The sequence below is a fragment of the Xyrauchen texanus genome, chromosome 3 (assembly GCF_025860055.1).
Source record: "Xyrauchen texanus isolate HMW12.3.18 chromosome 3, RBS_HiC_50CHRs, whole genome shotgun sequence".
In the NCBI taxonomy this organism is placed as follows: Eukaryota; Metazoa; Chordata; class Actinopteri; order Cypriniformes; family Catostomidae; genus Xyrauchen; species Xyrauchen texanus.
Window position 1 is genome coordinate 29,383,790 of NC_068278.1, and position 16,043 is coordinate 29,399,832.

General features: G+C 37.4%; 1 protein-coding gene across 3 annotated transcripts in view; it reads right to left on the reverse strand.

The window, feature by feature from the left end:
* Nucleotides 1-16,043, reverse strand: part of LOC127626741 (BMP-2-inducible protein kinase-like) — a 49,655-nt gene that overhangs the window by 3,999 nt on the left and 29,613 nt on the right. For 2 of the 3 annotated variants that reach the window (XM_052102744.1, XM_052102735.1), the window contains exons 6-15: nucleotides 15,792-15,873; nucleotides 14,811-14,940; nucleotides 14,332-14,435; nucleotides 14,124-14,203; nucleotides 13,860-14,008; nucleotides 13,576-13,766; nucleotides 11,852-11,977; nucleotides 10,232-10,389; nucleotides 5,772-5,929; nucleotides 5,444-5,563 (exon numbers count right to left, since the gene is read on the reverse strand). In XM_052102744.1, coding sequence (XP_051958704.1) covers nucleotides 5,444-5,563; nucleotides 5,772-5,929; nucleotides 10,232-10,389; nucleotides 11,852-11,977; nucleotides 13,576-13,766; nucleotides 13,860-14,008; nucleotides 14,124-14,203; nucleotides 14,332-14,435; nucleotides 14,811-14,940; nucleotides 15,792-15,873 — 1,298 coding nt within the window. The remainder of the gene's footprint in view (nucleotides 1-5,443; nucleotides 5,564-5,771; nucleotides 5,930-10,231; nucleotides 10,390-11,851; nucleotides 11,978-13,575; nucleotides 13,767-13,859; nucleotides 14,009-14,123; nucleotides 14,204-14,331; nucleotides 14,436-14,810; nucleotides 14,941-15,791; nucleotides 15,874-16,043) is intronic. The other variant, XM_052102754.1, reaches the window with a different exon arrangement.

A 16,043-nucleotide genomic window follows, 5' to 3' on the forward strand; every position in this document is an offset into this window, starting at 1 on the left:
TAAATACATAACAGAATGGCTTAAAAAAAATACACTAAATAATCCATCTTTTGGAGTGGCCTGTAAGATCCCAGAGCTTAACCCAATAGAGATCCTGTTGAATGACCTAAAGAGAGCCGTTTACACCAGTCATCCTAAGAATATGGCTGAGCTGAAGCAGTTCTGTAAGGAAGAATGGTCCAAAATTCCTTTTGAACATAGTGCTGATCTAATCCGCAGCTAACGGAAATGCTTGGTTGAGTTTGTTGCTGCAAAATGAGGATCAAAAAGATATTAAATCCAAGGGTTAATTTTTTTCTACATTACTGTGAATGTTTAATGGGACGTGTTCAAAAAAGACATAAGATAAAAAAAAGAATTGTGTGTTGTTAGCTTAAGCACATTGTGTTTGTCTAAACTTGTGACTTTGATGAAGATGAGATCACATTTTTAGACCAATTAATGAAGAAAACCAGCTAATTTCAAAGGGTTCACACACTTCTTTTTACCATTGTACATGAGTCGGTTTAAGAATGAAAGTCAGTGAAAGGTTGAGTTCAAAAAGCAAAGAAGCATAATTATACATTTAAGGTAAAACCATGGTTTTATATTGTTGTTTTTTTTGTGTGTGTGTAATGGAGCTTCTTATCTTTGGTAAATTAAGTCCTTTTACAATTAAACTGAATTTGCTACATTTGAATAATCACTGAACTTACAGTACACACTGCTCAAATAACAATGTCAACAGTATGCCTTTGATGACAACAAATTCTACTACTCGGAATATTGAAACAGCTGTAGCAAAGGTGAAACATTTTATTATACGTGGTCAAAAATATGCAATTTCCCTGAAAATCTCAATAAGTGCTCTAAAGATAATGATTTATAACCCTCTGGCAAAATTTTGATATCTGTTGAAAGGACACATGAAATGTACATTTAAAAATAGATACGGACATAAAAACAGTATTATCTATGTCCTTGTAAATTATTCTTTTAAAAGACATTATCCGTTAGTTTAACCAATAACATGGGAAATAAATAACTACACGAAGCTAATGTAACTTTCTATGCAGTACCACAATATTTGCTAACAAGGATAACTATTGAGATATTTCTCTAATTTTAAAAGACTGAAATTCAGGCAGAGATGCAGATATGTTATAAACAAATCCATCCAAACTGGCAGCACAAGACACAGGATTAGCCAATCTCTGTATTGTGTATATGATCAACTCCACAAAGATATAAATAAACCAAACTTAAATATGTAATTAAATAAATAACAAGTACTATGACTACTACTATTAATACAGTAAAAATATCAAGACAGATGCAAAAATATGAGGGTAGAACAAGGACATCAAGGGAGGAAAAGTGGAGTGGTTTGTGAAGAAGTCTGAAGCTTGGAGTAAAAAATTAAAGATAGCTTCTGTTTAGACTGTCCGGATTACAACATATCACGCCCTTCTCTTGGAATACGACAATCTAAAGGGCAGCATAATGGAACATCATTAATCACATAAGATCATCACAACCAGAAGAATTGTATTGAATGTCCAGGCCCATCTGATTACGCGATCAAGACGGCTTGAGTAAATGTAATGCTGGACCATGTGGATGCCCCGACCTCTCCCTGCTTTGGTTGAATAAGGAACATAATGGAAATGTCATACATGCATTGCTCTTAAAGCCACATATCCATTCAACGGATTACCCAGACCTCCTTCGCCCAGCTCAAAAGATGCTAATTGATTGCCTTTTTTGTCATCACAATATATGCAAATGATTTAGGGACAGAGGTCACATATTTGTAATATGCTAGAGTCTCCTTTCTCTTACCTTATAATGTGAGCATGTGTTTTACTTCCATGCAACTTTACCAGGCTTAATTTTCAAATATGAATCATTGAACTCAATAAAATAGTTTATTATTACGGTTTATTCTATTGTTTAAGGACCTTTTTCCCCAAAGACCAATTTGCTGCTTAATCAAGATTTAACAATGGGATTAAGCACACAAATTACACAAAACAACAGGACAACCACAGCGAATAATTGGTCCTCATTCTGCTACTACAACCTACCACCAGACTATAGGCTGTTTATACTACAAAAGACGTACTCTATAAGTGTCCATTTAATCCATCCACAGTGGTTTCAATGAATGCAAGCTATGTTTTGATCAGTTTTTTTTTTCGGCTTTGGATCTTTTGAGAGATATGCATGTATGCAGAGCATACAGTATGCAGAGCAGATTATGCACAACTGTACATGATAGTATTTCACATATTATGACCAGATAAAGCATTTAATATTGATCCTAAATGTTAATATTGAAACACGTGTCTTGCCATTGCTAAAAACTAACACTAATTTTGCGACCGAACAAAGGTCTGTTTAAGTGACAAAATGAACAAAAGTGACACTAATCTTTGTCTTTTACACAAATTTTCACATGAACATAGTTTGACACTATGCTATAGTCAAAAAATAGAAATTAAATTACCAATTAATCTTTGGGACCCCGTTTAGATCACTGAGCCCTTTTGTCAGACTGTTATGTTTACGCCTCATTTAGCAGCATAAATCTAGCACATTTTGTTTTTATTTTTATATTTAGGTGTTTATTGATAACATTACACTGTGTTATACTACCATGGAAATGATTAAAAAAAAACTATTCAACAACGCTGCTGAGGCAATGATGATAAATTCGTCATCATTCTCTCTTCTGACTACTGTTATCCTCTGCTCTCTACTTTTTACTTATTTTGGAATGTCGTGAAAACATAATATCAGATTACATATATCTAAAATAATAGAAAACAGTTTTTCTTTTGCTCTTGCCCGAAATTAAAAATATAATATTTGCTGTGGTCTTTCAAAGGTCCATTTGACACCATTGTATTAAACTTTAGGGTTTGAAATATATACATTTTAGACAAAGACAGCCATGCTTTTATATAATAAGAGGAACATCTTACTGTTGTGGTATAAAGGTGGAAGACATTCTAACTTCTTAAATTCAACAATAATAATGCATTAGTCAAACACTACTGGTTTGAAGTACTATAACAAAAATCAACAAGTATAGCATTGCTTTTAAATAAGCTTTATTAATAATTAGCATTTTATAAAGAAACATTCAGTTATACATTGTTACACAAGTATTTACATCAGTTTTTCAAGAGACCGAAGATTAAAAACGTTCAACTAATGTTGTAGGTATGCATGTACAGATGAGAGATCACTGAGGAATGGTGGAGCTATGAATTCTGTTCTGCTTCACAGTCATCTATATCCTTGTCTCCAAAAGTGAAACATATTCAACATAAAAAAACAGTTTGTTAAACAGCTATGACTGCCCCTGCACTGTGTATTCTGGGGAACATGACTTTTGAGACGAAAGCTGATTATATTAATGAAGAAATTTTTGCCCGTGTAGTTTTAGTATTAGTGCCAACACGCCTAATAATAAATAATTTAAAAAGTAACCTAAAACTCCAGTTTAAATTTAAGTGGATTTGGTAAGATTCTCAACTATTGTTCAGCTTACACTTGCACAACAGTAAACAATATGGCTCAGAAATCTTTTAATACAAGTGATTTGATCTTCCCACTAAAGTCTGTAAATTATTGTTTCAGTTAAGCTGTCCACCAATATCCCACTCAATCAAGATGTTTCTGATTATGGCTGTCTTTATCTAATACAGAATAGTTAGAAACACTTTTAAATTTCTAATAAAATAAAAAAAGTTTACCAGACATGTTCTGATGAAGTGAAGTCAGAACTTGAGTGGGTAATGAGATGAATGAGTACATAAAGATTAGGTATCCAGAACTAAACTAAACTCACTAAACTTTATGGTCAACTTACCGTTGGGAAAATAAGGTTCTGGTAAACATTATGGCAAGCCCTTATGTAATCCCTTGCTAAATGCACAGAGTGAGTACCTCTAAATGTATGCACCAACAATGAAATGATGTACCATTTGACATTAATTATGGTTAAATGCTGCCATTATGAACGAGTGCAACAATGGTATGCGATATGTCTGTGATCAGGTTACCAGTGCGAACATGTAAAATGGCTCATACATTCTTAGACATAGCGTTTTCTATGGAAAACATCATTTGAAAGCAGAAAAAGTTCTAGCATTTCAAGATAACCTGCCAGTGTTCCCTAAATTGGCAACATAAAGTATCTTCACAGTAAATTATAAGAAGGAAAATCAAGGCTCAATTAGGAGTTTAAAGCAAACTCAAACACTGGAGAGAAACTTGTGTTAAATTGGCATGATTGAGAGTAAAACAATGTGATGAGGGTGGCAAAAACAATATTATAATTTGAGGTCCATCACTGCACCTGAGAAGTTTTGGCACTCACTGTTGATATCAACAAATCGAGCACAAAATGTAGCAAACACAAAATGTAGCTAACAACAAAAAAAATAAGGCTAGTGGAAAATTAGGTTGCTCAAGAAACTGCAAAGCTATTCTCTCATGCCAACCTGATTTCTTTAAAAAAAAATGTATTGCCAAAATAAAAATTCCCTTGTATATATAATTTTATTTATAATGAAAAAAAATTAAAAAAAATAATCTGCTCTGCTCAGCATGACAAATGTTCAGAAATCTGTAGTAGTAAAAAAAATTATAAAAAAAATCCTAAATTTTGAATAAATTCCAAAGTACTTATATGTCAAGTTCACTGGGCACCACTACAGAGAGTTGGCTGAAACATTTTTAAACTAAATCAATTAAAAACATTTTTAAATGCAGATTTAAAAGCAAGAGCACAGCACAAAAATTTACTATATTTCAAAGTGAAAAGACAAACAAAATAAAAAATAAAAACAGAGAGGAAAAAAACAATAGAAAATACACAAGGCACTAGCAACAAAAATGGATGTGCTATAAAGCCATGATTTGAGAGCTTTAGTTTCCCTAGAATGATAATAAACACTTAAAACAACATATCCTGTTAGTTTATATCTTTTATTATTCCTAATCAGGTGTAATCTGCTAATTCTTTCTCTACTTCTATGCTAGTATTTTATTATTTATATATCTGGCCTATTGGGGGCTATTAGGAATATCTAAATATGAATACAAGATATATTCTGTCTTATTATATTCTTATCTTATCTATACCTTATGATTAGTGAGAACCAAAACCTGTTTTTAAAGATATACAAGGTTTGATTAAATGGTGACGAGACCACAACTGTGTTAATGTACCTGTGTGTAGTTTCTAAAGGAATAAATTATAATTAACATTGATTTTGTTTGCCTCCCAGCTCCAGATGTGGTGTAGCGGCCACATCTAATAAAAAAAAAGAAAGAAAAGGGTTCGGGGAGAGAAGGAATAGGGGAGCACGGTGATGAAGAGAGAGAGAGACAGGATGGTACACAGGAAGCTTTGGTGAGGGTCCTTTGCAAGCCAGCTGCTAGAACTTGCCTGCGTTGGCCAGGAAGGGCACAGAGCCAAAAGGATCCTCAGGGAGTGAGGGTTGCAGTACCGGCTGCTGTCTCTCTGTGCTGCTGGTCTCCATGCTGAAAGATCTCTCTACTGGCTTTTCTGAAGTGTGACAAAGTGAGACAAATAGAAGTTGTTAGTGTGGGTATACAGAAGGGTGTGTATGCCCTCTGCTGGAGAGGGTGCAGAACATAAGAGGATAGACATTTGAATGCTGAAGGAGATGAGATGAACACATTTTCAAACACTGGAGGCCACAGCAATATTTTCAGTGATCAGGATTTACAAAAAGAAACCTGGAGACACTTGCTTGCTCTGAGAAGGTCAAACTCTCGATCAAGCAGCTCCTCCTCTGTGAGTTTGGAGAAATTGTCCTCTCTGAATGGGTTCCAGCCAGAAATATCAGGAGGGTTACTGACAGTCTGGGGAGGAGGGCTCATGACATCAATAGTGGACATTGGGTTTCTACTACAACAGAAAAAAAAAGACATTTAAATAGTTATACTTCAATGGGCCAATAAATACAACACCAGAGTAATGGATAAAATGCCCCTGTTGTGGCCAAGCAACGTCTGTGGATAGCGAGGCTGGGAGAGGAAGAACGATAAGGATTGATGGGAAATTATCCCTAACAGCTGTTCTGTGATAGATTGAGCTGGAGAGGGACAAAAAGGGAGTCCAGACAGCTGGAAGTGAGGGAGAGAGATGCATGCAGCAGTAATCATGTGTGCCTTTGAGTATGCTTGTGCTGAAAATCAAACTTGTGTTAGAATGAATAGTGTGAATAAAGAATTATGTGGACGGTTCACCTGACTCCCGCTTCCTCATCCATAAAAGAGCCAGAGACGTGTCGCATTGGTGTCAAAAACCATGATTAGGAGGAAATAAATGCAATCATGGAGTCCTCACCACTGGCCAAAATGTTAAAGACCCTTGCCAGCATCCACCAAGCCCAACATCATTCTCTGCTTGAGCTGCGTATGGAACTGTGGCTGTGCTGCATGTCATCCTAACCAAGATGGGGCCTCAGGATGACCCAGAGGCTTTTATTGAGCTCTTCAAGCAGTAACCCGAAGCATGGAAGTGGCCGAGCACCCAGTGGGTGGTCCAACTACTGCCACGGTTGTCTGGGGAAGCTCAACTCATGGCCCAATAACTTTCTGTGGCCAACCTTCTGGTGTAAGTAGATCTGAAGAAAGCCATCCTGCAATGGGTCGGCCAAAGCCCAGAGCAACAACGGCAACACTTCCACTCGCTGATGTTCGGCCACTAGTTTGAATTCGCTCGACAGCTCCTTGACACCTGCAAAAGTTTGTTGCTGGCTGAATATCGTGACGCCATGAAGGTACTCGATCTGGTGGTACTGGAGCAGTTAATTGCCACTGACCGGCATCACTGCATGGGGCAGTCCATATGGCGGTGTATTCAGGGACCGGCGAGCCTTCTATCTCCTCCCTTCCCCTCATCCTGTTCCCCAAAAACTGGGAATTCCTACCCCAAAACCGGTTCCCCCGGTAATGTGGGTCGTACAACCTGCCGGTTTTCCCCAACCCTCTTCGCTCTCCCTCACAGGTTGGTGAATCCGCTGCCGCCGGTGTGGACGTGAAGTCTGGGCCAGTCTGCTGGAGCTCCGGGTAACCTAGGCATTTCCAGGACCGATGCCCTGCAATGGAGGTGGAGATATTGGTCCAGAAACCCAACGCATTACAAGCTTCCCCCGATTGAGCAGGAGAGTACCGGATATAGGAGTGTATTAAGGGTAGTACATATCAAGACTTGGTGGATAATCAAACCTCCATTCAACAAAGCTTGTTTCAATCCGAGGCTTTGGATACAAGCCGGTGTGTGAAGGTAAGGTTTGTGCATAGGGATATAAAAAACAAAAAAAAAAAAATCACCCAGTAGTGACAGTCATTATTCAATTTCTGGGACAAAAGCAGTGTCAAGGCTGCGGTTAGTCCTAACCACTAATCTTGGGTACCAATTGGCAGGCATTTACTACTACAGGGGAATATGTGTGGATGGGTCATGCAACAAAATGTATTGGTGTGTTGTGTGTGTGATCCATGGCTGGAGAGGTGAGGCCATCTATGTCAGGAGGACGCAAAGGAGGGGGAAGTCTCAGCTTCCCAGCCCTTAGAGGATTCTGGAGCAGACGTGAGACGAGACCCTTCAGCACACCTTTGATCAAGTGAAAGTGATTGATGGTCAACGCCTCCAGCCAGACATTGCACTCATATATACATATTTTTAAATTATCAAGGTTCAGTTGTATCAAGAGACGCAGGACAATCAGACAGAGGAGGATACAACCCAATTGTTAATATCGCAGAGCAGTTGGGAAATGTTATTCCAGACGGCTCATTATAATCTGATGGCGGGTCACTCAGGGCAGGAAAAGCCACTGAACTGTCTAATGGCCAGTTTCTATTGGCCGGGAAATCACAGAGATGTTCACAGGTAGTGTGCAGCAAGCTGTTTATGTCAGATGGTGAATCTGCCGGCCAACCCAAGAGAGCCATTGTGCCCCATTCCGACCTCATAGGGCCATTAGAGTGGACGGCACAAAGACCGATTTGTATTGGTTCTGATGGACTATGCAACACAATATCTGTAGGCAGTGCCTCTGTGCAACATTTTAGCGCAAAGCATTGCGGAGGCACTCTTCAGAATAATCTGAATAACCGAGTGGGGGATTCCAAAAGAAATCCTCACTGATCAGGCCACTACGTTTGTCACGTACACTATGCGAACTGTATGAGTTATTGGGGATTAAATGGATGGCTTGGTTGAACGATTTAATCAGACCCTTAAGAATATGATTTGTAAGTTCGTGCACAAAGACGTTCGAAATTGGTTCGAGCCCCTATTATTTTCAGTACGAGTGGTCCCGCAAGCCTCCACAGGGTTCTCCCTATTCCAATTGTGTGTATATATATATATATATATATATATATATATATATATATATATAAATAAATAAAAATATTCAGATAATCAAAATGCATTACATTCTTGTGGCAGAAGAGTTAATCATTGATAAGACAATGCAAAAAAAACGGCTTTAGAATACAATGTATTATTTACTACCATATTACTGAACATAAGCCAATCATTGGCATTCAGTTCACAGCAATCCATTTTGCAAGTGAATGTCAATCAGTTCGAGATTTATTATGAGGGCTTGTTTAAGGGCCCGTCAATGTACACCTGCGTCAGACATGCATGTGTAGCGTCTCTGGTGCGTTGTGTCATAAACATAAATTTTTTTAGGTCACTGTGTCAAGTTAAATTATATAGTTTAATACTTAGAACACATCTTGGGATCCCTTAGTTTGAATTTGGACTCCAAGTATTTTGAACGCAAGAACGTAATGTGTTTTCTTCACTGTACAAACTGTGCATTGCCACACAGCTTAAATATAATTTACTGCCCTCTGGAGTAAACAGATGGTACTGCAAGCTTGCTTATTTACGGTCCGGGGCATTGCGATTAATCGCGTAACATTTTTTAACACGTTATTATTTATACAATTATTAGCACTGAATTATCGTTAAATCGACAGCCCTAATATATATATATATATATATATATATATATACACACACACACACACACACGTGCAATCAAAATTATTCAACCTCCCTGACAAGCATTACGTTCTGGTGTTGTGAAGTAAAACATATCAACTAAAACAACAGTAAACAGTCAAAGTATTTTTTTAATACACCTTTGAGTGATCTGAGAACAGTTCAGTTTACCCCAATTTTTTTTATAAAAAATGTAATTCTCTCCACAAATGTCATGTCAAAATATTCAACCCCAAAAGTCAATCATTTCTCATGAGCAAAAGCTTCCAGTTCATTGACATTCTTTGACTTCTGTGCTGCTACTGCTTGCTTGAAATCCCAACAAAGATTTTCAATGGGATTTTAAAGATGGAATGAAAGGGCTATTCAAGGACATTCCACGACCCATCCCTGAACGAGATTTTGGACAACTTGGATGTATCTTTGGTGTTATTGTCTTACTGGAAATTCCAGTGATCAAAGAGCTTCAATTTACACACACTAAAGGCATCACATTTATGCCAAAATGGCCTGATACCTGAAAGAATCCATGGCGTCAGCCACATAGTCAGGATAGCAGCCTGCAGCCGCAAAACACCCCCATAACAGGACTGACCCACCTCCATGATTGACTGTGGGCATGATGTCGTTTTTGTCATGACCTTGCCTTTCTTACTCCAGACGTACTGCTGACCCATGGGTCTAAATCTAATTTTCAGTTTAGTATCATATGTCCATAAAACCTTCCAGGACTCCACAGGTCTTTCCAAATTCCTTATTGAATATTCAATCAGCATTTCCCTTGAAGTTTTGCTTTCTTCCACACCCAAGAAGGTTTCTGTTGTACCATATTTAAATAATGTATGAAAGTTGCTGACAAGTGCCTTGGAAATGTACTTTTAGCCATAGTCTTGTATAATGAAATAATCTCCTCTATTAGCTTTTGTGACAGGTTATTTATAATTGCATTTTTTTTGCATAGAAATACATTTTTGCTTACAATACTTAACTTAAATGTTAAAACTTAAATAAGTGCCATTGTACAGTGATGGCTTAATTTAGTTTTAAAACATGTATTTGTGTATTCTAACATATTTAAGAAACAGCTACATGCAATAGGGGTTGAATAATTATGACATAGCTGTATTTTTAAAAGTTGTACAAAATTCACTGTGTCGGAGAAGTACATGAGTTGCTTGCCTGATGTTAGCAAAAGAGGTATCTACTGGGGAAGGTCCGGCAGAGTTATAGGAGCCCAGTGGGGCCTGGAACTCCAGGGGGGAGATATAGGACACCTGTTGAACTGGAGCACACTGCAGCTGCTGCTGCTGGGCAAATGCCTGCTGGTACTGATGCATCTGTAAAGAGAGAAACCAAAGCCAAACTTTTAAAATGTAAGTGGTAAATTGTGGACCCATTTATATAGGCAGATTTTATATTTTAAATCAGATTTAAAATTTTGAATTTACAGTGATACTTTGCCCAAAAATTAAAATGCTCTCATCATTACTCACACCTTCATGCCATCCCAGATGTGTATGACTTTCTTCAGCTGAACACAATCAAAGATATACAATCAAGTGAATGGTGATTTCAAGACATTTCAATGTCTTCTGAAGTGATCCATTTGGCTTTGAGTAATAACAGACAAAAATATAACGCATATTTTGACGCATGGGCTGAGCACTATATTGCGCTATAGGAGACTGCTGTCAAGGTGTTCAGTGAAAAAGGAGTTACATTTGTGTCTGTTCTCACCCAAAACCAACTGCATATCTTTTAGAAGACATTGATTAAACTACTGGAGTCTTATGGATTACTTTGATGCTAACTTTATCTGTTTTTTGGAGTTTTGAAGACTTGATCAAATTCACTTGCATTGTATTACAGAGCAGAGATATTCTTCTAAAAATCTGCATTTGTGTTTAGCAGAAGAAAGTCATACCCATTTTAGACTGCATGAGGGTGAGTAATGATGAGAGCATTTTATTTTTGGATGAACTTTCCCTTTACCAAAATGTATTAAATTTTTCAAATTGGATTTGAAAAGGTACTGCATTTTGTTCTTAAATCTTTTTAGCTTACATTCAATAAAGTGTGTTTTCTCCGCACACAATGACCATGAGGACATAGGGATTAAGTAAAAGACACACAGAAAGAGTGCCACAGAGGTCTTTGAATATTCCTACAGTGTAATTGCCTCATATGTTACGATTTAACACAGAGAATCGGTCGATTTCACCTCCTCATTCAACCCCTGATGGTTTTGCATGGAGCAGATTGCATCTGAATTTAAACAGATGGTAACCATTCAGTGGAAAATGAGCTAAAAATTGCTCTGCCTTAACATTATGTGTTTAGTGAAAGTCAGCTAGAAACATTTCCTCATATAGCATTAGCAGAATTCAAAGGAATTGTTGACAGTTATGACTAGGTGACATGCTCTTGGAAAAGGAAACTGTCTGGCACAGAAACCTGCTTCAGTGAGTAGGGCCAAATAAGCATTTAAGGCAAACATGGTCTAATTTCAGATGTCTAAGAACAAAAGATTAATTAAAAGACAATATACTAGATAACCTAATGACATTTACATGGAGGCAAAATGAAAAGATGTGCCACCATTTTTCTGTCTCGTTGAGGACACAGACTGCCACATGTTCAAGCATTAATTTTTTACATTTCTTCACAAGGTTAAAATAAACAAATTTAGCTCTTTTTCAGGCACATTACCCCTTAAAACTACATCTAATTAAAATTTGGCAAAATCCCTCTCTAAAAAGAAAACAAATGGCCCTGCCCATGATGTTCCAGGTGTCTAACCAGGGCAGTGTAGTGAGCCTGCTGTTGCTGCTGGGCTTGATATATGGGCTGCTGCTGCATCATCATCTGCTGCTGAAGCATATGATGCTGCTGCATCTGAAGACTCTGCTGCACGGCCTGATGATACTGTAAAGAGAGCATGGGAGAGGGGAAATAGGAGAGACAGATGTGTCAATGTATATTTGTGAAACGCTTGGGTGTCAAATTTATGCTTCTTGTCAATATGTTGAGTGACAGTGCTGTCAGGAGGTTTATCCAATCACATAACATATTTATGGTTCGGAACAGAAGGTGTGACCTCTTGACAAGATGTCAAGCATGTTGTTGAGATAAAGCTATAAAAACATTGCAGTATTGCTAGCCTTTTAAAATTCAGAGATTGTGACTGTCTAGAGATTGTGACTGCAGAGAGAGTTATTTAATGTACAGATTACCATTGTTAATTTTGTTTTTTAAAGTATATTCTGATTAGGTTAAGCTCAATCAACAGCATTTGTGGCATAATGTTGATTACCAAAAAAAATACTTTTGACTTGTCCGTCCTTTTCTTAAAAAAAAGCATAAATCGAGGTTACACTGAGGCACTTACAATGGAAGTGAATGGGGCAAATTTGAAAAAGGGAGAGTTCACCCAAAAATTGTAATTCTCCCCACATTTACTCACCTCCATGCCATCCAAGATGTGTATAATATTTTCAGAAGAATATTTCAGCTCAGTAGGTCCATACAATGCAAGTGAATGGTGATCTGGCCTTTATGCTGAAATTATCTCCTTTTTGGAGCTGACACCAGCGATTTAATCAATGTCTTCTGGAGCAACCCAGTTGGTTTTGCATGAGAGCAGACCAATATAAATCACTATAGATCACTATTCACTTGCAGACCTACAGTTTGGACCCAGATTTTTGCTTTTTTTTAAAGAAATGGAAGGGCATGTCAAAATAAATGTTTTTGGTTATCAATATTATGCAACAAATGCTGTCGATTGGGCTTCACTTGTATCAAACCTAGAATATTCCTTTAAGGGAGCATCAACCAACTGAGAATGTTTTTTAAAAATTTTAAGATGAGTAAATCTTTATTCCAAACTGTTAATTCTGGCAAACTTCAAAAGAACTATCATATTTCTGCACGTTTAAATTTACAGATTATATTGTACATCGTGAAATTCAAAGTATTGCATTTAGGAACTTTGTCATTCAAATGTGCTTTATCAAACAGGAGATCATTTCTAATAAACAAAACTACAAGCATGTTTAATTAGGGTTTGCATAGAAACCTAAAAATGCCGAATGCAAACACTGCCACCACATTCTAGGTTGTGTTTATTATGTGTAAACAATACAGTCATCGTGTGCTCAAGAGCAGACCACAATGTTCGATCTAAACAAGGACCATTTGACAGACAAAACTGGTCATGCTCTAAAAAAACAAACAAAAATAACACACATTTTATGTTTTTCTTCTGTAGTCACTTAACTGGGTCAAATAAAACACTGTATGCATTGGCTTGAAGAAATTAGTCCTTTTAAACTACACTTGTGACATAACATTTTGATTTCTCTAAAAGATCAGTAGGATATTGGTTTGAATTTGAGACATATTATCTATAAAGCATGTCTGTGACCCCCATCCTCCTGGGAGGCTTGAAACTTTAATAAGACCTGGTAGTGCTACACATTGGTGACTGAACAGGTGTCTTGAATTCCTGAGGTACTCAGTACCTGTTGCATGTACTGTAGCTGTTGTGCAGTGACTTCCTGTTGATGGTGGTGCATATTGTACTGCTGCTGCTGTTGTTGTTGATGATGTAACTGTTGTAGTCTGAGGTCTCCAGGCTGCAGCTGCTGTAATACTCTGTTCTGTTGACTGCTACTCGGCATCTGCGCAGTTGACTGCTGCCCATTTCCAGGATCTGAGACAAGCACACACATACAGTCGGCAGTCAAAGTAGAGTTCCCCTAATGCACATACACAGTATTTCAGAAAAACAGCTTATTTCACTCACCTTTTTGGCCGTTATTGTCTGTACCTGAGGGTAAAGTCATTTTCACAGGAGTTACAGAGCTGGCCAAAGGCAAAACGTTACTATTTGCAGCTTTTGGTCTTTGCCTGGGTGCAATTGATGTTTCTGTTGGTCCAACTGAATCTGTTATTCTGATAAAAACAAACAAACAAACAAAAAATAATCAAATCAAATTTAAGAACAGCTACTTAAATAGTGAATTTTCCAAGTAATCTGAAATTTACAGATAAAGATCTAAAATGATACCTGGCTTTCATCAGGCTCTTCTTAGCAGCAATATCACTAGCAGTAAAGGGTTCTGGCAAGGAGGTGGGAAGGGGAGAGTTCTGTATGAGAGAAAGAAACCAAACACTCAATCATATTTACAAATGATACTAATGGGAAAAAATGGGAATAGATAAAGAATTCTTTAAAATCAATTGACTTTCCACACTCTATGTGGGGAGTAACTTACAAAGAGATTTGGCACTGGACACTCCTTTCCAGCTAATCGAAAGGCTAAGTAAGAGACTTGATAGATGTCAGGTCTCTTTTCTTGATCAGGCTCCAACATGTATCCTGTAAGAAAGAAAATGAACACAAGTTATGCGTCATCTGATGGATTACTGGTGCTTAAATCCACATTTAGGCTTTAATAGGAACTTTAGACCAATAGCAACTATACAAATATAATTAAAGGCCCTCAGAATCTACCCAGACCAACTTCTACATGCAGAGAATACAGCTGAGAAGAGACGGTTGTGAATTAACTCACTATTAAGGTGAGCAAAGACACAAGCATGCAGTATCTCTTTATTACCAGAGGGTAATTGTTTAACTCAACCATAATATCGAACTCATAAAACTTCACCAGTACGCACTCATTTGTTAAACCATATTATTCCACAAAACAATTAATTTCACATGTTTTGGGAATCTTTGAAAGCAGCTTACTGATTAAACAGTGCAACTTAGAGAATTTTGAACCATCCGGAACAGTGAAGGTTCCATCGCATATGGCGACTTGACTCTCCCCAAATGGAAGTGTGAAGAAACACAGCTTGTACAACAAGCATCCAAGTGCCTGGGAGAAAGAGTGTGAGAATAAAAGAAAAAGAGAGAAAAAAAAAGTTAATTCCATTCAAAAACAAGCCAAACATAACATATTCAATGCATTTGAATGATTACAGGTTGCTCCAATTAGTAAAAACTACACTGTGACAACATTTATAGAGATTACAGCTGCTCTGTGTTATCCAAGATGAATTCTGAGTATTCTTTCTATTTTCAGAGGAAGCAAATGGGCAGGAAGTCATGTCATACATTTCCTTTTTCCACTGGAGCATGTTTTGACACAATGACCATGAACTGCAATCATCTGCACTAGTGAAATTAATCACAAAGAGACCTTCCATGAAACTGTAGAGATAACAGTTTCATTTCTGTTGTAACGTCCAGCATTTCTTTTTTGGAAGAGAGAGTTGTGAAATGAGGCTAGGCTACGTCTTTCACAGCATGTCAGCATTAAAGAGGAAGTTTATGAGGAAGCCCTCATTCCTGTCTTTACAATGCAGCCATTACTCAGGAAGCTACAGCCAGTCTTTACTTTTTTCCATATGCTCTTCAGCTCTAGTAAACACGTTTTGGTAAGGGATTGACTGCGTCTTGATTCTTACAGTTTTTTTAATCTGTAAGTATGAACACGTTTACGCATGAAACATTGCACAGTATAATTTACTAAATTAATGCTACACATATCTATATTAGTGTACAGCAACATCAATAAAAGGAGCAACTTTGAAACAAAGCCAGGATTTAAAGGACTTATTTAAAGCACACCCCTGAGAGGAAACCGGTTTGGCATTCCAAACCGGCTCTACAGCATGTCTCCCGAGTTAGAAAGTAAGCCGTGTGTATGTGTGCTTCAGTGCTTACCCAAATATCAGCCTTTGTGGTGATGGCTTCCCCTTGGTATAGGTTAATCATCTCTGGGGCACGATATGAAAGAGTCGTGTATCTAAGTAGAGAAAAATGAAAGCAATGGAAAGTTTAAAATCATTTGACTTCCTGACAGCAGATTAAGTAACTTGAAATTACCATCTTGACATGTTTAACACATTTTGTAGGTTGCTCTGGACAAGAACATCTCCATAATTACTTGCACTGTAAACATTTTAATTTGCTGCT